This window comes from Haliotis rubra, unplaced genomic scaffold, assembly GCF_003918875.1.
Source record: "Haliotis rubra isolate DU_JTF1 unplaced genomic scaffold, ASM391887v1 Scf486, whole genome shotgun sequence".
NCBI lineage: Eukaryota > Metazoa > Mollusca > Gastropoda > Lepetellida > Haliotidae > Haliotis > Haliotis rubra.
Window position 1 is genome coordinate 139,194 of NW_025767175.1, and position 25,524 is coordinate 164,717.

General features: G+C 39.8%; 1 protein-coding gene across 1 annotated transcript; it reads left to right on the plus strand.

The window, feature by feature from the left end:
• Positions 1-1,734: 1,734 nt before the first annotated feature.
• Positions 1,735-24,791, plus strand: LOC124291224 (DNA-directed RNA polymerase II subunit RPB1-like). Its single transcript, XM_046728167.1, is given in 26 exon segments — positions 1,735-2,056; positions 4,728-4,997; positions 5,285-5,443; positions 5,894-6,005; positions 6,008-6,174; positions 7,260-7,421; positions 8,152-8,372; positions 8,932-9,064; positions 9,466-9,590; positions 9,944-10,154; positions 10,316-10,525; positions 13,141-13,479; positions 13,811-13,939; positions 14,432-14,654; positions 15,216-15,426; positions 16,203-16,453; positions 16,821-16,949; positions 16,952-17,025; positions 17,500-17,724; positions 18,280-18,526; positions 19,156-19,253; positions 19,644-19,748; positions 20,141-20,323; positions 20,730-20,933; positions 21,353-21,536; positions 21,866-24,791. Coding segments are annotated over 26 exon segments (5,826 nt in total). The 5' UTR covers positions 1,735-1,975; the 3' UTR covers positions 23,239-24,791.
• Positions 24,792-25,524: the final 733 nt, after the last annotated feature.

Sequence of the window (25,524 nt, forward strand, 5' to 3'; positions counted from 1 at the left end):
ACTCACTATTAGTGGGGTTCCGATTAATTGAAATAATCGAAGATTGGTCGCAGTGACTAAATGACCAAGCAAGCGATCACATTTTCTCATAATCGAACACAAACGATTTTGGAACTACTGGTTTAGTCTTTGAAACACTTGACGATGGAACATATCTTCAAAGTTGTCAGGGCCTGAAAACGTGTTTAATTGTTAAAATACTCACTTCACTAACTGAAAAGTAATGACTATTTCTTGAAGACTCCAGGAAGTTTATGTTCATGGTATATTAGTCATCACTTTAAAGTAGCAAGTTGCATCATGTTATACATATCTGCAATAACTACCTGAATAGGAAAATCTGAATAATGATGCTAACCAATTTTTTCGATGATTGATCTGTTATAATGAACCAATCATCAATTATAAGATTTTAATCAGTTCCCAACACTACCCACTATGCAGCTATGTATATATTCTCCTTGTTACAACTTTTTGTATCACTTGCAAGCTTGATAACGGGGCAGTCTAAGTAAACTTAGGCTCAGTATTATTCGTTACACTGCTATCAGTATAGCAGTGTAACGAATAATACTGAGTCTAAGTTTACTTAGACTGGAAAACGGGGTTAGTACCTACAAGGATATGTCGCACTCATTGCAATAAAGAAGTTGACTATCCATAGAACTTGGTTTTCCTTCACCTATACAACTTCTAAAATGCCTCTTAAAGAAGCTCTTGTCAACTTCAATGAAATTACAGTAGAATACTGACTGAACTTGGAAAAGTGCAGTGTTGTACTCGAATTATTGTACAATAAACATCTAAACAGATTCACAGCCTTATTTTTGGAAGGTAATATTGTTGACAAGCCTTGTGTATTTCACATTATCATAATTTACTTTGGGTAAGTGTAGCTTAGACTTTCGGAAATTCACTATGACTAATCAATGTGTAAAATCAATGAATCAATTGAACACAAACATACAATCTCATCTGGTCCTAATATCCCGAACTGGAGTTTCTTCACCAGCATAAGTGGCGCATTCGAGTCTCCCGTTGACATTGTGAAAATATGTCACGCAGTCAAGTTCCACGAAATACTAATCGATGCATAACTTAGAAGAGCACAATTGAAATGTGTATTTATTACTGTTATGCTCTGGTGAACACGAACTTTAGCTTAGAGTTGCGTGGAGTCAAAAGTACTTGTCTTGTAGCCATATGTGACAAACGTAACTTGGGTCGGGGGAACGGGCGATTTTTAATTTAGGATTTCTACGATCTTGTTTCCCCCGATCGTGTTGAGCAAGAACCATGATGGCAGCCAAATGCATGGCCGCGGAGGATATGTGGTATGATGTGGTTAAGATTTGATCACACTCTTTTGGCACACAAAAATATATTATTGCAATCTTAAACCAGACAGGTTTAATGTCCTGTTTCTTCGTTTCTGCTCGTCTGCTCAAGTGCGACGAGGAGCGCAAGATCTGGCCTGGTCCAGGCAAAATAGTCTCTAAGCTGGGCCCCGTCTCGCATATCGCGAACTTTAGCGCGCGCAAAGGGAGCCGGGAACCAGCTTAAATATAGTCTCATGATTGTAAACATGCTGCGCATCATTTCTATTTTGGCGCACTAATGACCTTCACCTTCTCTTCGGTTAAAATCGCACTGACGGAAATTACCGACATTGAACGATTGCACAACGAAGCCCATGTTAAGCAAAGGTTGAACCCGTAGCTGACCAAAAGGTATAAATACGCAGAAGGAAAGCTCGGAAGCCATCGGTCCGACATTGGACCAAGGAGAGGGGAAACGAGACTGAAAAGTCTTAGAAGTTAAAGGCTTCCGTTCCCCTCGACACGTTACAGGGGGACACAAATGTTTCTGTTCTCCTTACTGATCAAATAGCTAGTCGAAACAACTGGTCTATTTCTTGTAGTACCGAGGATTTCTTCATATATCCAGGAACGCATCGACGCGCCATATTTTCACAATGGCGTTTGTGGGAGACTCGAATGCCCCAGTTATGCTGGTGAAGAAGGTCCAGTTCGGAATATTGGGACCAGATGAGATTGTACGTTTGTGTTCAAATGTTTTTGTCGAAGATTGACTCGCGAATGTTAGGAAGTATTATTTTCATGTTTACATGCTCGTGAAACTATTTTTTTAAAAAGAGCACTTTCGATCTGTTTATATTTAATAAATCGATTATAAGACCCAACTTTTTCAAATACTGTGATTCAAGTTCAGTTTTCTATTGTCATTTGCTTAACAACTGACTGCAGCCTTACTTCTTAGACCTTGATTAGTCCAGATTTTTAGGCTAAACAAGCTTATGCAAATCAGCTTTTTCGGTATCTTCAGAGCATGTCTTAAGATATTGTACCGTTTCAGATGCCAGGGTTTACTCTCACTGTAACGGGGAATATAAAACAAAAAATGTACCTACTCAGAGAATGGCTACTGTTTAATAAGATAAGTAAATTAACGAGATGTTTTACAGCTGTTCAAGGGATCAGGCCTAACAATCCTACAACAATTGTTTGAAAGTCTGAAAGCCACAATATACAAAGATATATGCTACAGCTTATCAAGCTCATCCCACAACATTCTTTTCTATGTGTAAACTTTACAATTGGAGTGTGAAATGTATTATTACATAAGGAATAATCTCGGCCAGTAGCGATACATTTGCTTAAATTTATCCTTGCGTTATAGGTTTATTGACACCTAGAACATCCATTTGTCTCGACCAGGGCATGAGCAATTGTTAAACATCTCGCTAAATTATGGAAGGTTACTTTATCCTATACTTAAGCCATAATTCAAAACTTTACAAAATCTGTGACACGCCACACCTTGTTACTGCCCAAGGAAGCACTGCCGTCTGAAAAGGTGTGACATCCGGAAACCTATGGTCTTCAGTTCCATCCAAATGTTTGTCTGACGTTTCTGTACACAAACGTAGAAGTTGTGGTTTTGAATTTTTTTAAACAAATATACCAGAAAAGAGGCTATCTTCTTGCTTGTATAATGAAATGATCTTGAATTTCACATTATATATTGTTACTAATAGCAACAGTAACTTCAGCTGTTGTCCCAGTGTTAAGCCCTACAAGGTCTAAGAGCCATGACCAATATTTATTTGAAATAAACTTCAATTTGGAAAAACAACTCTGGTAGATATGGTCTTTAAGACAGAATGTTATGAATAGTTTGTTAATGACATCAGTTCTCAGATAGATATTGGATTTCTGCCTGCTGGATAGCCTGTAGGTCTCAACATTAGGGCAGCAACGATTCACCCAGACTAGATTCAGTTCGATTTTCAATATTGGACCCTCGATTCGATCATTTTCGATTCGTTTCTTCATACAAGTAAAACATCAGATTTCATTTAACTCTCTGAGTTGGCTTTATAAGCGTGATATCCATCGTCAGCTTGGCGATGTCTACTAACAAAATTCATATTGGATAATTAGCTTGGCGTCAACCAATCACGTTTTGCCTTATTTCAGCGCTCGAAACTGCTCAGGTTGGGAGTCAAGTGTTCGTTCTGGCTGTGCGGAAATAATTTAAATTGGTATTCAAATATCGAAATAGTGATAGCGGTTATCGAAAATATGGTGTCAGATTCAATTTTTGATGAATCAAACCAAATCGTTGTAGCCCTAGTCACCATACGGAACCACCCACGCTGTCAGGGCACAAAAAAAATTGGTGTCTACTGCCCCTAACATGACAGTCATTTATTTAAGTAGATGTTTCAGTTATCTTGTGAACCTTCACGAGCTGAGCTGACTACACCAAACATGACTTTACTAGACTCTGGCTTCGCACTAGCAGCTATTGTTAAAAGAGTGCACATTACGCATGAACCAGTACGATACAAAGTCATAATGTATATCATCACATAGGTGTTTATAAGAATAGAAAATAATAAGAGCTTATCACATAGGTGTTTATAAGAATAGAAAATAATAACAGCTTATCATCACATAGGTGTTTATAAGAATAGAAAATAATAACAGCTTATCATCACATAGGTGTTTATAAGAATAGAAATAATAACACAAACTCAGGATGCAAGTTTAATGTTGGCCCATTGTCCATGTTTTTGGATGGAAAGTCAACAAGCATATAAACACTGAAAAATGATATGTTACTTTAAGTGTACCTAGCTGCACTACAGTAAACATGCTTATCAGTCTGCGTGTTGAGCCAGGAGTGCAAAATATCACATTGAAGATTTTCTTTTTTGCATTGGCTGAGCCAATTGGGGTTTGAACCCCCTGAACCCCCTCCTTTCAAAATTCCTGGATCCGCCCATGAAGCCAGTGTGCGACTTAGTTGCCAAACTTTGCTAGCCAGTCATGCTAGCTATGCCTGAAAATTACTAGCCCACAAAATAATTCACTAGTCGAAAATTTGACGGTAGAAACTAAGCAAAAGAGTACAAAAAGATGAGAATAAAATATTGTCCGCATAACAGGTTTCACCATTAAGCTGCTAATATGGTGAACATTTTTATCAGGCCATAATCTTGCATGATTTAAAAGTGTATTATAACTTAACAAGTTGGAGAGAGTGATATATTTACAAAATGACCCCATGAAAATTCACTAGCCAGTCAGGCCAGTGACTGGAGATTACTGGCCCACCTTGATTTGTACTAGCCACTGGATAGTGGGCCAGTGGCTATTTTGCACACTGTATGAAACCATACCTTTTCTTTTTTTGTGCAGAAACGAATGTCTGTGACTGAGGGGGGCATCAAATACTCCGAAACCCAGGAAGGTGGTCGGCCAAAGATAGGCGGCCTGATGGACCCACGACAAGGAGTTATTGACAGAATGTCCCGATGTCAGACCTGTGCGGGCAACATGACAGAATGTCCAGGACATTTTGGGCACATTGAGCTGGCTAAGCCTGTGTTTCATGTTGGATTTCTAGTGAAGACAATCAAAGTGTTGCGATGTGTCTGTTTCTTCTGTTCAAAGATGCTGGTGGATTCAGTAAGTGGTCTTTATTCCGATTCTGATGAGAATGGGCGGTAAGAATGCATGCTTGTCTTATGTGCCAACTGATGTCAAGGTACAGGTTGTTACAATGTTGGACCTTATCTGAGGTAGTGTCAGAGATATATCCTGTTTTAGTTATTGCAGAACTCAGCAAATATTGGAACCCAATTTTCTCTTGATTTGAAAAGTGCAAATCATTACAGGTTGTGTGAAATTTTGAGAACCGGATAAATAACTAATGATTATTTTTAATCAGACCATTGTGTTCTGTTCTTTGACAGACTGGTCCCAAAATAAAAGATATTGTCAACAAATCTAAAGGCCATCCTCGCAAGCGACTTGCTCACGTGTATGACTTGTGCAAAAGTCGTAAAATTTGTGAAGGTGGAGATGAAATGGACAAGCGGACTGAGGAGGAAGATCCAACAGCTGAAAAGAAGGTATGTATAATTGTTACCAGGCTAGGATAACAATACAACAACAGAATGAGGTATATGCTATTGTTAACAGGCTAGGATAATGATACATTGTTAGCAGGCTAGGGTAATGATACATCATGGTATCGCCAGGTTGGGGTAAGACTTAGACAATAACTAATGAGTGACGGATATTGACAGGTTATCTGTCCCGAGTTATATCAATTACGTAATTCTCAAGCACAGCATATTGTTTTTAACCAATGAATCAGTTGGGTTTTTTTTTCTGAAATTGCCAATCAGCATTCACCAAAAGGTGTAACCTCCCTAGGGACTTACAGGAAAAATACTACCCTGTGTCCTTCCCATATGGGTAATAAAATCAGTTTATGTGGTAAGAGAATATCACTTGTAACCTGGTTTAAATCTTTGCTAATCAGAATATTGCTCAATTTCATGAACCAATGATTTCAGGGCCATGGTGGGTGTGGCAGATACCAACCCAAACTGAAGAGAACTGGTCTTGAGGTGATTGCAGAATGGAAGAATGTGAATGAGGAGTCACAAGAGAAGAAACTTGTTCTGTCGCGGAACGAGTACTTGAAATCTTCAAAGGAATTTCTGATGAAGAGTGTTTGATTCTGGGAATGGACCCAAAATTTGCACGTCCTGATTGGATGATTCTGACAGTGTATCCAGTGCCACCATTGGCTGTGAGACCAGCTGTTGTCATGTTCGGTTCGGCAAGGAATCAGGTGTGTTGCTACTTTCATTGGAAGTATTTGTGTAGGGTCTGTGGTTAAATTCAGGCTTGAAATTCAGCAGGAAAGTCAGGGGTTCTTGTCATGACCCTACTGTTGAATGTTAGGAACTGAGATGGTCTCCAGATTTATGTACTACTGGAGCAAACCCCAGTGATCCTAGGTACCCCAAATTTCAAAGGCTGTATGGGGACTAAAAGAATTAAAAAAAATTGTTTTTGTTGTTTTGAGTATCTTGACTTGAAAGTGTCAGTTACTTCTGATTGATTTTGGGGGATAGAAATTAGTGATAGCCTGCAACGTCAACCAGTTTTAATAATGTTTAAGCTATCGTAAGAGATAGTAGAATTTCACATATTGTTTTGCGTATTACTGTATGTTATCAAAATTTGGGCTTGTGGATGTCCATGTCCATCCCTAACTAACATGTACAGTACGTGCTACGGGTATTATAGATTTGCAAAAGCCCAGTGATGTAACATGCTTAACGTCTTGACTACCTGACAGTAACGTTAAACACTCTAATTTTTTTCTGAGGGCTGGATGCATAGTTTACTCTAGTGAATTCGAATTTCTGTACCCTCTGGACAAATGTCACCAGCAAAATACATAGGACACAACTTTGTGTCACAGGGCATGGGGCATTATTGGAATTAGTGTGTCAACAAAACCTGCTCAGTGTCATTTTACTATGACGTGTTTGCATTATCCTTTTCAATTTCTGAATTTAGGGATTATTTTGTAAATGATGTTTTCCATAAAGCTTGTATAGTGTTCATTATCCATGTGTTGGGGCAGTGGGGTAGCCTTGTGGTTAATACGTTTGATCATCACACCATGGACCCGAGTTGGATTCCCCACATAGGTATATGTGTGAGGACCATTTCAGGTGTGGTTGGTATTTCAGTGTAATGAAGGTCAAATTCTGAAGTCTAATAGAATTATCACCGTTGTCTTCTGATTACCCTACTTCTTGACTTGAACATAAGTGACATGTTTTTTGCAAATTTGTTCAGTATCATCAGTATGTTGAATCTGTAAGCTCCTTCAGTACAATAATGTATCTCTCTTGTCTCAAGGATGATTTAACTCACAAGTTGGCCGACATAGTGAAGGCCAACAACCAGCTTCGGCGGAATGAACAGAACGGAGCTGCAGCTCACATCATAGCTGAAGACACAAAGATGTTGCAGTACCACTGTGCCACACTGGTAGACAACGAGCTGCCTGGTTTGCCAAGGGTAAGTAATGTAACTCTCTCTTGACAGGCTTAGCAAAGAACATAATCCATTAGTCTGATTCTAGCATGATTCAGGAAGGAAAAATGACATTTCCTTGAGGACTCCACTGTGAAACTTAAGGTAGACGGCAATTCAATAGCATTTTCAGTAGAGATCATGTTTTCTCATAATCGAACACAAACAGTTTTGGAACACTTGTTTGCATTAACAATGTTTTCATTTCATAAGCACTACAAGCTCGTTCCTTGTCATGATTGAATTTATCTTAAAGACTCCAGGAAATTTATGTTCCTAACATACCAGTCATCCTTTAAAGATGTGACATTAGTAAATGCATATTGTGCAATTTGCAAATAAATCCCAAAAGACCTACATGTTTTTTCTATAGTTTTGGTGCGTTAACAAACATAACCAGGAGAATTTGATAAATGACGCTAACCAATTATTTTCGATAATTGATCTTCTGTAATGAACCAATCATCAATTGTGAGATTCTAACCAATTCCCAACGCTAATTTTCAGAGACTGATAGAAATATATTTTCTAAACCTGCATTTTCTCATACACTTCATCCTTCATTAGCCAGTACATTCTATCAGAACAAATACCCTACATCCACTTGCTATGGTATCTTTGTTAGGGTTATGATGTCACCTGATGTCATTTGGAACACAATTGCTCTGTTATGTAAGTTTGAAATCAACAATAAGAAATCTGTTGAATTTTACAGGCAGTACAAAAGTCAGGCCGTCCCCTGAAGTCAGTAAAACAAAGACTGAAGGGAAAGGAAGGACGAGTTCGAGGAAACTTGATGGGAAAGCGTGTGGACTTCTCTGCACGTACTGTCATCACACCAGATCCAAATCTAAGAGTTGACCAAGTTGGTGTTCCCAGAACCATTGCACAGAACCTTACATTTCCAGAACTTGTCACACCATTCAACATTGACAGGTAAGTGGTTAAAATAAACTGATAATAATCAAAATACGTTGTACTGATCATTGACAGTGTGTGCACAGACTTGGAACTTTCATGTATTTAAGGTGACTTGGTTTGATTGTGACATTTATAAGCCCGATGATGTAAAGCACTTAACGTCTTGACTATCTGATAGTAATTAAACACTCTAATTTTTTTCTGAGGGTTGAAACGCGCATGTCACAATGCAATACATAATATATCATCACATCACATCGAAATTCTGTTTTAGAATATAGGTGTCGAGCAAGCTATGCATGTCATAAGAGGCAGGAAGTGGATTGGGTGGACATTCATGTCATTGTGTCCCATTATTGTGCATTAGTGCCAGTACCACTGACCAAAGAATTGTCGGGTCCAGACTCAGTTATTTACAGACCACCATCTAATAACTGCAAATATTTCATCTCATCTAACGGGATATGACGACATAAATCAAGGATATCGTGTCATGGGATGTGTATAAAGATGCGGTTTTTATTCTGTCCCATCCAGCACTGCTTTGTCTCATAGTACTGCATGATCATTGCAGAATGCAGGAGCTGGTACGTCGTGGAGCCAACCAGTATCCTGGAGCCAAGTACATCATTCGAGACAATGGAGAGAGGATTGATCTCCGGTTTCATCCCAAGTCATCAGACCTGCATCTCCAAGTTGGCTACAAGGTTTGTGTGAAGTCGAAGATAGTAAACCTGGTTGATTTGTACTCTCTACCACTTGCTAGTATGATTCATATGGTGTTGAATAGCCATGCAATGCTTAACTCACAAAATTGATGTTTTGTGTAACTTGTCATTACATGCCAGTATTAGTTCAAAACATACATAAAAAGCAGCAAGAGCTGTTGGTTCATTCTATTTGAACATTGTTCACTTCCATGCCCAATGATGTAAAACACTTAACGTCTTGACTATCTGATAGTTACGTTAAACACTCTAATTTTTTTCTGAGGGCTCCACACAATCAACAGTTAAGCTGCCTTAAAGAGGTTGACTGAAGTAATTACATTGTTGGTGTGTTGGTGTGCTATTGCCAGTTACCCAAAGTGAATATTGCTGTGTTGCAGGTAGAGAGACACATGCAAGATGACGACGTGGTCATCTTCAACCGACAGCCCACTCTCCACAAGATGAGTATGATGTGTCACAGAGTTAAGGTCTTGCCATGGTCAACCTTCCGTCTCAATCTCAGGTATGTTTTTCAAAGAATAAAGTCAAATGTTAGGTACATCTCTAGAACCTCACTAACCTAAACATTAAGAAAAGAGAAGTCACGACTTGTCAATGCCTACCACAAGAAAAGAACTATGTTTTAAACAAACTGTTTTGTCACAAAAACATCGACCATCTTAAATGTTTGGAGTTTATAGCTTGCCCTGTGATGTTATCATTCAACGTCTTGATTTCCTGAAAGGATACGTTAGACACTCTAATTTTTTTTCTGAGGGCATGAGGTTGTAAAATGTCAGTTCCATTTCACTCCCTTACAGGTACATGGTCAGTGATTGATTTTACTGACATTGCCACCATTACTTTGTGTTTTAGTGTAACCACTCCCTACAATGCTGATTTTGATGGTGATGAGATGAACCTTCACTTGGCGCAGTCACTGGAAACCCGGGCTGAGATTCATAACCTGGCTGCTGTCCCTCGTATGATCATCACCCCCCAGGCCAACAGGCCTGTTATGGGTATTGTGCAGGACACACTGTGTGCTGTCAGGAAGATGACCAAGAGAGATGTCTTTTTAGACAGAGTGAGTATCTTTTCTTTCACGTACTCTGAACTGTTAATGGATAAAATAAGATGACACATTTAAACTTCTATTTAGTAAATAATCTTTGGCGAAAGTCGCAGGGCAACTCTGTGCAGTACTTGTGATGTCCGTGCTTTGAAATGTCATTTTGTTTTATCCAGGGTGATGTGATGAAGCTGTTGATGTTCATGCCCACGTGGGATGGCAGACTGCCGATTCCAGCCATCCTCAAACCCAAGCCATTATGGACGGGGAAGCAGATCTTCTCCATCGTCATCCCTGGTCGAGTGAATGTGACGAGGACTCACAGCACACATCCAGATGATGAAGACAAAGGACCATACAAGTGGATATCTCCTGGAGACACCAAGGTATTCACTGACTGGGTCAACTAAACTCTGAACAGTCAACATCCACGTGAACACTGAGGTGGCCAAGTAGTGAGGCTCTTACACATGACAAAGTCTCATGTTATATTCCACAACACGGGTTTACGGTGTTCCCAGTTGTAAAAGTGTCTGAACATAGGCAAAATGTCATACTGAATCTCTGTTGTATATTTTAATGAGTAGTAGAGCTGGATATTGCCCTGATTCTCATATTGCGATATATTGCAATAATTTAAGAGATATTGCAATGTATATTGTGATATAGTGAATGGAGGGTTTCTGCCCAAGTGCGTACATCATAAATTCATAATAGCTCTGTGTGTGTGTGTGTGTGACATTATCTTCTTCGTTGCTGTTACACCATACTTTCAGGCTCCCAGTCCTCATTGTGCATGGCTGTATGCCAATGGTTTCTTGGTATAATTTGACAACATATGAAATATGTGATAAATAAGCTTTCAAATGGTGTGAAATATTCCTAACATAGAGTACATTTCTTTACACAAGAGTTAAACGTTACCCACCTATGCATCATCACCGTACAAGTTGATAGCTGCTAATACAGTTGGTTGATAGTGCTTTCAAAAAAAATCACTGTACGGTTTCTAGTTAGTTCATGTTATCATTTCTAAATAATTGGAGTTCCTAATTATATTTTGCATCATTTTCTCTCACTTCTAAATCAACACAGGTCGACTAATGAACACTTCAGTTTGCTATTATTCTGATTTTCGGACAAATTCTTTCAACTTTCTTTCAACATTACCAGTGACCACTGTATTTCAATGGCCCATCCAGTGAATTAAAATACTAATTCTAATATCTTACCTTAAATTTTTTTTCTTCAAACGCAAAATTTCAAACTGAAGTATTCAGTCCCCTTAAGAAAAAGTCTACATGTGATATGAAGGAGGGTGTGTTTGGACAGATGCAAGCCTTGTCAATGAATGAGTTAACAGAGGAACTATATAGGAATACAAAAACATTTTCCTCGCATGAAGCTAGCACTCGGACCTCGTCGACAATTGTTATTCCTGCATGTAGGGAAAAGTCCCTAGTGGTGTGTATTTTCCCAATGATTCCAAAATAAACTTCGCAGTTCCTGATAAGACTGTTCTGGACAGAATGAAAGGTTCTTTTGAAGACAACCAACTTGTACCTTCTTGCAAATGCAGGACAGGACTGCTAAAACTGACCCAAAACAGGTTAACACTTACAAAATGTGTGTTAATGGACAGAAAACCAATGTCTGTACGGGTGGAAAGTTAGGGGATGTTGATTTATGTGGAGTTTAGGAGCATCCGACTCTCATCGGAAAATGTTAAGTATCACACGAAGCTCATATTTTGGAAAAATTGTGAAGAACTTTTAACAGTTTGGAATTTCATGAATTAGAACAGGTTACGGAATGTTCAGACGAACAAAAAAAAAAAGAGTAGTTCAAGTCGTTGGGTCATGATGTCAATAAGATTTGCAGTGGTCACGTTAGACAGTTGAGACAACTCAGAGCTTTAGAAACTCTTGCACATGACAAATTTCTGAAAGCTGTAACTTGTGAATGGAGACATTCCAAATATGTTTTCGTAATAAGTTCTCTCATACCAGTACAATAAATACATACGTTGAATGTGTCCAAATATATCAAAGCGCACCTTTGAATAAGCTCTGTCAGGACGTTATTCAGTTACGTGCTGTATTCCATACAGAGAAACAAACAGTTTCGGCTATAATCCAATACAGTGATGCTGCATTGTTGCCAGTGAATTCATTGATATTGTCATAACTAAACAACATTGAAACATGAAAATTGACACATACATTGTAAAATCTATTACGAATAGAATACTGGTAGCCCTTTGGGCTAACATGATGGTATATGTGAGTAAAAGCGAAAGCACACAAGTTCGTCGAATTTGACCTGATGCGCAAGAGGTGAAAAAAATTGTGTTTTCATTAACATACAAATATCTTGCTAATAATTACTGTAACTGTTATATCGAAGTTATCTAATGTTGTAGCACAGCCTATTTGCATGTAAAGTTATACTGTACTTTGTCTTTAAATACACGTTTTTGATCGAGCATACCTGTTCAGACGACATATCTATGAACCAAAGCACGAGCCTAGAGCGCACTATATTCGGTTTGCACTGTATGGGATCATACACTGTGCTTAATTCCTCCAAAATGTCACATATGAAACCATTCAAACCCACAATACGTAACGCATTTGGTAGAATATTTGGCACTTTTGGAGCCTATTATAAAGATACTCCCACTTGTAAAATGTTACATGAAACCAACAGAAATATGTGTATATTTGGAACTTTTAGAGCACATTTTTTTTGCTTGGAAATCAAGGGCAGATAATGCAAAGGGAGCTAACTCTGGCTGACCCAAGTATTGCAGAATCTGAACCATATCGCGATGATCGGATCGCGAGATACTGTACCGGTTTACCGGTAATATTGCACAGCCCTAATGTGTAGAGTCTTCTGGCCTTTGTCCCCAAAAATAATTTTAGGAATGTTTTCATTCCTTATTTCCGTAATATGTCATTGTTGGCATTCACATTTATTGGAATGGTTTCTTCCTTAGGTCTTGATAGAAGACGGTGAACTTATCTGTGGAATCTTGTGTAAGAAGACTCTTGGCGCCACCTCTGGAGCTCTCCTGCATATTGTATTCATGGAACTGGGCTATGACACAGCAGGAAGACTGTATGGTAACATTCAGACGTGTGTGAACAACTGGCTGCTGATCGAGGGTCACAGCATTGGTATTGGAGACACCATTGCTGATCCAGAGACATACATAGAAATTCAGGAGACCATCCGAAAAGCCAAGACAGAGGTGATAGAGGTCATTGAAAAAGCCCACAACGATGAGTTGAAGCCATCACCTGGTAACACACTCAGGCAGACATTCGAGAATCAGGTATGGGAGAGCTGATGAAAAATGTATACAAAGATTAATGTCATTTTTCTGAGGCAGATATTTTGCTCCATGTCTTCTGCTAATGCTAGAAGAAGTCCCAAATTGGAATGTTGCCTTGGGTTTAATGTTTAAACTTTAAGAGGTACCTTTTCCCCTTCACAAGGCTGCATGAGTTGTATTCATAATTGTGTTCATGGAACTGAGAATGAGAAGATTGAAGAACCCAGTGATCCACTGACTGAAAATAATGTGTCACAAAGGGTGTGTATTTTGGTGTATTGTTACTGTTTTGTTATCAGAGTATACATTTTTATTTTCTGTCATGCTTTAGGTCAACAGAATCCTGAACGATGCTCGTGACAAGACTGGAAGTAAAGCTCAGAAGTCTCTGTCCGAGTACAACAACTTCAAGGCTATGGTGGTGGCTGGATCCAAAGGATCAAAAATCAATATCTCTCAGGTACTCATGGAGAACAATAATATCCCTGTTGTCATGGTTATCATACCACATTACTCAAAATGGTGATATATCTGATGATAGCTGGAAAAATGATGTTTGCAATCTGCCTGGTTCAGGGTAAAAACAAAGAGGAGAGAAAACAATATTGGGCCTTTACGGGTTGGGTTTGGCCCTCAGTAACTCAAGCTTGTTATGAGAGGCAACATACGGGAACGGAATTGGTTGATGCATGTCATCATATCGCAGTTTCATAGATTGATGCTCATGATGTCAGTCACTGGATTGACTGGTACAGACCACTGTCATATAGCTGGAAACTAGCTGAGAGCTGCATTTAACAACAAACTAGCTGTGAAAGCTAATGTCCTATAATACATATTTTATACTTTCTATATATACTGTTCCATACTATATTTAACTTTCATTTATATGTACATGTACATATAACACAATAATACTTCTGTTTGCTAAACTTATTTCATTTGTCATCAGGTTATTGCCTGTGTGGGACAGCAGAACGTTGAGGGTAAACGTATTCCGTTCGGTTTCAAACATCGGACACTGCCTCACTTCATCAAGGATGATTACGGCCCAGAGTCTCGAGGTTTTGTTGAGAACTCCTATCTTGCCGGTTTGACTCCTTCAGAGTTTTTCTTCCACGCCATGGGTGGAAGAGAGGGTCTCATTGATACAGCTGTGAAAACTGCAGAAACTGGTGGGTAATCAGGCAGTTGTGTTCAGTAGTAAGGTTCTTGACACAAATGGTATAGACAACTGACATACATCATAGAATGCAATATGGAAATAACATTTTGTGCACTCAGTGATGCTAATCTTGATCAGAGATCCTGTGGTGAATCAACTGAATCACTCTAATTTTTTTCTCTGAGAGTGCATTCCCATTAATTCTCAGGTAGACATGTTGAAAGCTAATTATCATACAGCAGTTTCAAAACTGAAGACAACACAACAACACACAGAAAAGTACCTGACTACTTTGGGGAATTGGTGACCTATTTTATAGTTTGCTTCAAATCACTGCAGAGTTGTGTCCCTTTGACATGATTTGCAATGAGAGACCAGGGATCGTGTGCTTTTGAATCACTTATTTTCGTTGATTAGTTTTGTTAGTTTGATCTCATCAAAGTGATTAAGGTCCATACCCTGCCTTATTTCAGACACAAACAGCGATATAGCTGAAATACTGTTCAAAACTCTAAAACCAAACTCACTCACTTTCCGCGTGAACAGTGGCTCATGTACATGTTCACTTCAGGTTACATCCAGCGTCGGTTGATCAAGGCTATGGAGAGTGTAATGGTCAAGTATGATGGCACAATCCGTAACCAGGTAGAACAGCTGGTCCAGTTGAGATACGGTGAGGATGGTCTGGATGCCACACATGTCGAGTTCCAGAGTATGCCTTCTCTCAAGCCATCAAACAGAGCCTTCGAGAAGAAGTTCAAGTTTGAACCAACAAATGAAAGGTATGTTAGATGGATGCTTAAGTCAGGATTCTGTTTATACAGTGGAAGCTGTCTAAACCGGCACATGTCGGGACTGAATAAATAATCCGGTTCTGACAGCGTGCGGAATGTAGAGCTGACATGGTAACCTACAACTAGAACTAAACCAGTTTTATCACTCTCAAATACATTGTTGTATAAGGTGGTTCTCTCAAGTCACTAATTACATGTACAAGTACACCCATACTGAACTAAGATTAAATTTGTCAGCAACCATGTAGTTTCAACACATGATTACTGACTCCTTGCAACACGCCCGTTTAGACTGCGCTGATTACTGTATAAACCCATATTCGGGCGGCTCATTTCATGCCGATATCCCGAATTGACAGCTGCTGGATTGCAGAGCTTTTAAATGATGATAAATGTACTAGCCATGGACGGGACTGAGATTTTATGCCGATGTTGACAACTTGCCGGATTGGACAGCTGCCGGTTTTGACAGCTTCCACTGTATTATGCATTTTCACATAATTTGAGATTTCTTTTCCTGACTGTATGCTTGGTTTGTGAATTGAAGCTGTTGACTCGAATAAAATATTGTATTTTGTCAAAATTGCATAATAAATGTTTCTTTGAAAACAAGTAAGATCATGTGCAGACATTGATGCCCATTCTTGCAGAAAAGATGATTAGTTACTGTTCAAGAAAGATATTCCTTTGTGATGTTAAGAAGAAACCTGGGTTTTTTTTAAACTCCCTGACATTCATAATAACAGAAATTAATTTAATTGTAGGGATTTGAGAAGATGTTTGTCAGAGGAGGTGATCAAAGATGTGATTGGTGACCCAGCTGTCATTTCTGAGCTGGAACGGGAATTTGAGCAATTGAAAGAAGACAGAAACGCCCTCAGACAGATTTTCCCAACTGGGGATGGAAAGATTGTTTTGCCATGCAATCTGATGAGAATGATCACAAATGCTCAGAAAATCTTCCGGATCAACACAAGAAAACCAGCAGATCTACACCCAATCAAAGTTGTGGAAGGTGAGTAATGTTACTGAATGACTGTCATGCAAACATGGAGGTGATATGCCGTAGAATCTGTAGAGATTTACACCTGTTAAAAGGTGGAGAAGATAAGCATACTGAATAAGTGTATGCTTCAAGCGTGGAAGTATTTGTTGTATAAAATCTCTTAAGGCCGGGTATAAAATGGCACTAAAGTATCCATTGTCTAAACGGGGAGACACAATGACAATCAGTATTTGCTCCAGTAATTTTATATCATTTTACAGATGTTTGTAATTTGCAATGTATCCATTTTCACACTTATATCATTAGTATCAATAACCCTCCCAAGTGTTAACCATGCAGCATTTCTAACTAATGTTTGTTTCTTGTCCTCTGTCAGGTGTGCGAGAACTGTGCCGTAGACTGATCGTGGTGGCTGGAGAGGACAGACTCAGTATCCAGGCTAATGCCAATGCCACCATTCTCATGAAGATTTTAGTGAGAGCCACACTTTGCGCAAAACGTGTCGCCAACGGTTCAGACTGTCTGCAGAAGCATTTGAATGGATCATCGGTGAAATTGAGACAAAATTCTTACAAGCTCAGGTATAGTACAGAATGCTTCCTACCGTTTGTTTGTCTACACTTTGAAAGTTTATTTGACATAATTACATCCGAGTAATACTCTCGAAGTTCCAGGTTAGAATTGTGCTTCAGCAACCAATGCTTGTCGTAAGAGGTGACTTGCGCATTTGGGTGGTCAGGGACTTGGTTGAGACATGTCATCGTATCCCAATTGCATGAATCAATGGTCATGCTGGAGTGTCTGGTCCAGATTTGATTATTTACAGACCGCTGGCATGTGGCTGGAATATTGCTGAGTAAGGCGTTGAACAGTCAAAAAAAAAAAAAAAACCAAACCTTTCTCAATCATCTTTTCAAGTGTAATTAATGGAAGCATATGCTGGTTGTGTAAGTACCAGTAGTGTTTTCCAGAAGTTACAAATCATAATCAAACACTGCAAAATTTCTAACAGAAGTGTTGTGTCATTTGCTAATATTCTTGTGTGATATCTGTAGGCCCATGCAGGTGAGATGGTGGGAGCCCTGGCTGCCCAGTCTCTTGGAGAACCTGCCACACAGATGACACTGAACACTTTCCATTATGCTGGTGTGTCTGCCAAGAACGTAACCCTGGGTGTACCTCGTCTGAAGGAAATCATCAACATCTCCAAGAAGCCAAAGACACCCTCCCTGACTGTGTACCTTTTGGACCAGGCAGCAAGGGATGCAGAGAAGGCCAAGGTCAGTGATGAGACTAATCGTGATGAGACTAATCGAAAAGTCATGATAAAATGTTTTGTGGAGGGATGTCACAATAGATGTGACTTTTGGCAGAAAATTAACACAAGCTGAAGCTGAAAGTTTCATTAAACTAAAACTATTTTGATTAATAGTTTATAGGACTTGAGGAAATTCCCTGATAAATTTTGTGATGCAATATGAGTTGTGTGTAATATTGTTGTCAATGTTCTGTTTCTGTGGATTTTTGTTTAGTTCAAGAATTTGATGGCACTTGGTGATGAAGCTCTGTTCATATTTGCAATGATGATACATTTATCAATCACTCTAATTTTTTATCTGAAAGTGCCTATTTACTGTGATGTGCTAAAATTGATGTAATGTAAAACCTTTCAAGTCATGATCCCAAAAGATGGGGACCTGGCATTAAATCATCTTTATGAATCCAGGGAATGGTGTGTTTGAAAAGTACTTTTTTGAATTGTAAAGGGGAAGTAAACCTGTGTGTGAGACACAGAAGGACATGTTCATACTGAGTGATTGTTTGCTGTTCTGCAGGATGTACTGTGTCGACTCGAGCACACCACGTTGAGGAAGGTGACGGCAAACACAGCCATCTACTACGACCCTGACCCCATGAACACTGTGATTGTGGAGGACCAGGAATGGGTCAGTGTGTATTATGAGATGCCTGACTTCGACGCGTCCAGAATCTCAGCCTGGCTGCTCCGCATCGAGTTGGACAGGAAACGTATGACAGACAAGAAACTCACCATGGAACAGATCTCGGAGAAAATCACCGCAGGTATGTTGACTTGCTTTAGGTGGCAAGATTGAGAGAGTGGGGGGGAGTCCAGGCTGGAATGTTACCTTAGAATCACAGCCACTCAATCTGATCTAGGAAGAGGGGAACATTTGGACTGGGTAGTTGGGTCAGGTTTGGCATCATGTCTGACACTTCTAGGTCATCAGACAAGTGACTGGATCATCTGGTGTAGACTTGACTATTTACAAGCTGCCACCATACAACTGAAATAGGGGCCTGTAAGTCTCGAGGCTCTACTTCCTTCACTAAGCTGGTTCCCTGATCCCTTTTACACACAGCAAACTTGCGATATGCGGGCCCTGCTTACTTCTGCTACCAGATTTCCAGTGACAAGCTCATTCAAGTTTTGGTTCCAAATTGCGTGACCACCAAATGTGACTTTACTAGACCGTACCAAGTGTACGTTGTTTGATCCGGGAGTTCTAAAATCTCGCAAAGTGCCATGGCCTACTTACGGGCCCTATACATTGTGCAGCATGAGCAACAATAAACATATTGTCAAACATTACTGATCTTTAGGCTTGTTTAATTCTCCTGATTTGATGGTATGAACAATGCTATGTCCTGATCTAAGGCAAAGTAGCAATAATTTGAATTCCTATTTTCAGGTTTTGGAGATGATCTCAACTGCATCTTCAATGATGACAATGCAGAAAAACTTGTTCTGAGAATCCGAATCATGAACTCTGATGAAAGCAAAAATGAGGTATGAGAAAACAGCTATGTTTTATAGCCTTCTGTTGCTCTATACGTTTGAGACATATTTCCTTCCATTTTCTTATCAGTGAAATGTTTATACTCCAGCCAGACAATGGGTGTATTCCTTGAAGAAGGGGCAGTGGGGTAGCCTAGTGCTGGATAATTGCAACAAGCGGTGTAAAACTAAACTCACTCACTCACTCACTCCTTGAAGAAATGTCCTGTTACTGTGCACTCCATGATGATAATCTGACTCCTATGTTCTGTGATGAATCAACTGAATCACTCTAATTTTTTTCTCTGAGAGTGCACTCCTGCCCATAAGGTAGTGTCTCCTATCAGGTAGTGTCTTAACATAGGCAGTTTTAGTACTGTAGACTTCTCTACTGTGTTACAGGAAGAGGAAATCGCAGACAAGATGGAGGATGATGTGTTCCTCCGATGTATTGAAGCCAACCTCTTGTCTGACATGACACTCCAGGGCATTGAAGCTATTGCCAAGGTGGGTTGTGTTTCTTTAGCTCTCCTTTTTACTTTTACATCAAGAGATAAATATATTCCAGCATGCATTTGTCATGATCAGCAAATTATAGTGTGTAAAACCTAGGCAAGAACAAGTGCTTAACTTAAAGTTTGATTTTTACACTTTATGAACACATAATATTTGTCAGAAATTTACAACAATTTTATATGCATGCTGAATTGTATCAATTTAAATGATTCGATTGTCATACAATTTTTCCTCCGTCATGATTCCCAGTGAACATAATTTGTTAGGCCTCTGGAGGAGTGTCGGGGTCAGTAACACCCCACTCTCCATTCACACTCAGAGTCCAACATTTCAGTGATTTCTGTATCTCATCATCTCATCATCTGTCTCCAATCTGTCTTCAGGTGTACATGCATTTGCCAACCACTGATGACAAGAAGCGAATCTTCATCACGGATGAAGGAGAATACAAGGCTGCTGCTGAGTGGATTCTGGAGACGGATGGTACTGCCCTGATGAAGGTGTTGAGTGAACGAGACATTGACCCCATCAGGACATACACTAATGACATAGTGGAGGTGTTTGCTGTAAGTACAAGATGGAATACTTTCCTTAAACATACACTGAAACATACACAGATGATATATCTTAAATGTAGATCCCTTATATTGTCAATGCAGAAATTTCTGATTGGAATTTGGCCTACAAATACTTTTGTTCCTTGCTGCAGAACCTAAATCATTTTAGCCACTTGGCCTTATTAATGTCAGCAGAAAAAATCTTCCATATTTGAATATTTCTATTAGTTCCATGGATATTAAAGATGTTCTTGTTCCTTGAGGTTTGAATACACAGTGCTGGCGATTAGATGCCAGACTCTGAGAGTGTTGGTTGGAATCTTCAACTAATCTTCAACTGCTGGGGCTATGACAAGCATCCCTTTATGGATGATGGTTATGATTGCTGTTAATTATGAACATGCTTTTGTTTCAGACCTTGGGAATTGAGGCTGTGCGTAAAGCCATTGAGAAAGAGATGAACCATGTTATCTCTTTTGATGGTTCCTATGTCAACTACCGTCACTTGGCACTTCTGTGTGACGTGATGACAGCCAAGGGTCACTTGATGGCCATCACACGTCACGGTATTAACAGACAGGAGACAGGTGCTCTGGCCAGATGCTCCTTCGAGGAAACGGTAGGAAGCTTTGATAAACCTAAGTGATGGAAGTTCTAGAAAATAGACACATTAAACATTTAGTTGTGTATCATCAACAGAATGGTCACTATGTAATGAAGAATTACAAAATTACCTTATTCAGTTATAATGAACAAACAGAACTATCTTCTTGTGGATGCAAGGAACATTTACTTGTGAGCGTATTTTAGATGTAATTTTCTGTGATAGATGAGATGATTGACCAGTTAAAAATTCTGCTTGTGACAGGCTATTTGCTTGAGAAATGTTTCAGTGGATGAATATTTGAATGGAATCAGTTTTTGTTTCTTGTGACTTTCTGCTTTCTACATTGCAACTCAACTAATTTGATCATGAAATGATTACGTTTTATGTGTATTGTGTGAAAGATGAAAAAATCTGTGAATTCTTGTTATTAGGTGGACATTTTGATGGAGGCAGCAGCCCACGGCGAGCATGACCCGATGAAAGGTGTGTCTGAAAACATTATGCTGGGACAGCTGGCCAAGATTGGCACAGGCTGTTTCGACTTGCTCCTGGATGCAGAGAAATGTAAATACGGCATGGAAATCCCTACAGCTGGTGGATCAGGAATGATGTCAGGTACGAATGTACTCATTATGCTGGACTGTGTCCAAATACTTGTCCACTGTAATGTGAACTTGAATCAGTCTTCAGACTGATGTCCAAAGTCTCTAACAAATATTGGAGTCAAATGTTGGAATGGTTCTCTATCAATACATGCTGGTGACACAAGGCGACTTAATGGTTGAGGTAGTGAGTCTCAGTGTCATCACATACCAGTAAATTGCCTCAGACTTAAGATCAAGTAAACATTACTTCGGGCTGTACACTGTATTGCCTATTGTTACTTCAGTGTATTTTCATTCATCTGTTTGGGCAGACGTGTCATTATTTCATTTGTCTTGCAGGTGCAGGAACTGGTATGTTCTTCGGCAGTGTTGGCAGCCCTGTGAGCGGCATGTCTCCACAAATGACACCCTGGAACCAGGGAGCCACACCCGCCTACGCCAGTGCCTGGTCCCCTGGTATTGGCAGCGGCATGACACCTGGACAGGCGGGCTTCTCTCCGTCAGCTGCTAGTGAGAGTGGCTTCAGCCCCGGCTACAGCCCTGCCTGGTCACCTCAGCCAGGTTCACCGGGCTCGCCAGCCAGTCCCTACATTCCCAGTCCTCGTGGCGCCATGTCACCAAGCTACTCGCCAGCATCTCCATCCTACATGCCAAGCTCGCCAGCCATGACTCCTCAGAGTCCTGGCTACTCGCCAACAAGTCCATCATACTCGCCATCTAGTCCTGGATATTCACCAACCTCGCCTAAATACAGTCCAACTTCTCCGTCATATTCTCCAACAAGTCCAAGTTACAGTCCGACATCGCCGTCCTACTCTCCAACCAGCCCATCCTATTCTCCAACAAGCCCCAGCTACAGTCCAACATCACCATCCTACTCTCCTACAAGTCCATCCTACAGTCCTACCAGCCCATCTTACAGCCCGACCTCTCCTTCCTACAGTCCCACATCACCCTCCTATAGTCCTACAAGCCCGTCCTATTCCCCCACCAGCCCCTCCTACTCTCCCACAAGCCCCTCGTACTCTCCAACCAGCCCAAGCTACAGTCCAACTAGCCCCTCGTATTCTCCAAGCTCTCCTAACTTCAGCCCTCAGTCACCTTCCTACTCTCCAACCAGCCCATCCTATAGCCCAACAAGCCCCTCGTACTCGCCCACAAGTCCGAGCTACAGCCCAACCTCCCCAAGCTACTCTCCGACCAGTCCTTCTTACAGCCCCAGCAGTCCAAGCTATTCCCCAAGCTCACCCAAATACACTCCAACCAGTCCATCCTATTCCCCCAGCAGCCCATCTTACTCCCCCAGCTCTCCACAGTACTCTCCAACATCCCCAAAATACAGCCCAACCAGCCCCTCCTACTCCCCAAGCAGCCCCAAGTACTCCCCCTCGTCCCCCAACTATACCCCAACCTCCCCACAGTACAGCCCCCAGTCCCCCGAGTACAGCCCCTCCTCCCCACAATACAGTCCCAGCTCACCTCAGTACTCACCCTCCTCTCCCACCTACTCCCCAACTAGTCCCAAATATACCCCAACCTCCCCAACATACTCTCTTACCAGCCCTCGGTACTCCCCAACATCACCCACATACACCCCAACAAGCCCCAAGTACTCCCCAACCTCCCCCACATACACCCCAACCACACCCAAGTACTCCCCAACCAGCCCGCGTTATTCAGGTCAAGGTGATGAGGACAGTGATGAAGACTAGATCTCTGAACGGGATAAACCAGATGGAGATCACAGTGCAACATGCAGCGGCCTGGATAAAGACAGTTAAAACTACACTGCAAGATTCAGAGACTTGCTGCTATACAAAATGTGTTGTAGGTATATTTGTGGCACCTACACAGCTAGTGCTGGGAGTGAAAGACAGTTGTGGAGATGTATTATCAGACATTCTTGATGCTTGAAGCAGATACTAATCAAGTTGTATATAATGTACAAACATTGTTGAAATTCCTGTTTCTTGAATACAAGAAACCTGTACAAGATGTGGATCCAGGTTGTATATCATGTACAAACTGGCATCTTTGGTGAAATTCCTGTTTCTTGAATACAAGATTCTTGTACAAGATGTGGATCTAATTGTATATTATGAACCCTCACCTTTATTTTGAGTATTTTTTTGGTGTTTCTATGGAAATGGGAGAACAATTGAAAGAACTATGGAGCAACCATTAGAGAAAAAAAATGTTGAAAGTCTTAATTGGAAATGTGTATGTTGTACAGACTGTAAATCTACAAGATGTGTTCAGGTTGATGCAGGAACTACTGGAACTTGGAATAGCAAATAAGCTATTGCTGCCAGATTACTTTCCTTTTCGACCTTTCAATAAAGTGAACTAAGTATTTTTGTATTGACCTGAATGCTATATCCATATATCGTGTTTCAGTTCTTTGACATTTTTCATATTCAGCATCTTATATTTGCAGTTTTGTTTTGTCATCCTGAACTGATGTTCAAGTGTAATACATTTTTCATGGAATTCTTAAAATGAGAGGTATTTATGTGTAAATAATTGTTCATAGCATGAATTTTCTTCATTTTATATTTAAAATTCCAAAATTAGGACCATCAGTCCTGATATATAATGGATTGCTGTGTCTTGCGATAACTTTTCTGTTTGAGGACAAACATTGTCAGCGAAAAGAGCCTTAATCATTTTTTTCTGATAATTTCTCAAACCAAAAAGATCGTGTTGGCAATCTCTGTTACAGAATATTCATGTAAGATGACTACAGTGATGATGCCCCTAACTTATTGTAAATATTGTATATATACATTAACTGTAAATATGTCACTTCAGAATCATGCAAAAACATCTTGATGACATTTTTCAATAAACATGGCTGAATTTTCAATCAGGTTGACTTGCCAGTTGTCGCTTGATATGATTTTTTGTTTGAATGTTTTTCATGATTTGAGACAAAAACAATGCTTATTTATTGACTTGGTTGAAAAATATCCTAGGGCAATGATATAGAACTATGTTTGAGGTTGCCTTTGACTGACATCAGCTTTTGTGGATGTTTTTCTTATTATGATTTGAGACATCTTATTAAGAGTTGAAGTTTTGCATGACTTGTTTACAGTTTTGATCACAAGTTAAAAAAATGTTAACGTTATTTTCTTTGGTTGGAGCATAAATCTTGGTATGGTTCTTTATCTCTATATTTCTACCCAAGAATGGTAATTTAGAATGTACCTTTTGTGATGGAATTCCAGATACTGTTTGATCGAATAAAGTCATCATGAAAATACCCTTTGTTTTTCTGATTTGTCAGTACAGAAAGGGGCACAGGATGCAACACTCAATTCTTATGGGAAACCTATGGATATATTCAAATCCTAAATTCAGTTATTGGTTTCAATGGGGATTTTATGAGATGTTTAGTCAAGAATTAAGTGTTTTGATTTCAATTTTCAGACTTGATCCTAAAGCTGAAAGTAGTTCCTATTTACAGAACTGTCTTGTGACTGTTAGAATCAGGGTCACCAAGTGCATTTGAAATGCAATTTCCAGACGGCTTGATTTCCACAACATAGTAGGGAACCAGTACGATGTATGACAGACTGGGTGTCAAGTAGGAGTAGTCAGACAGGACGCCATATTCAGTTGGGATGCCAGAGGCGTAGCTACTGTTATAGGAAAAAGCCTGAGCTTACACATGATTGTTGCTTAAAACGTTGGGCAAGCCCTCAATACTATCTAAATATAAAACTTTGCAACCTATCAGGCTTACACGAAAAAAATGGCTTGCTAAGTGCCTGGATGCTGCTTGTCAAAAGATAGAACTGAATATTGGAGTTTGGATCACACTTCTGCCATGACTTGCTGTCTCCACAATTTAGAATCAAGATCATCTATCATAAGGAAATTTGAAAATGCTTTTCACTCTTAAATATGCTCATGATTAACTTTTCTCTCATGCCTTTAAGATATTCATTTGTCTCCTCTGAAAAGCAATACAAAGCAATTGTTTCTGAGTTGCA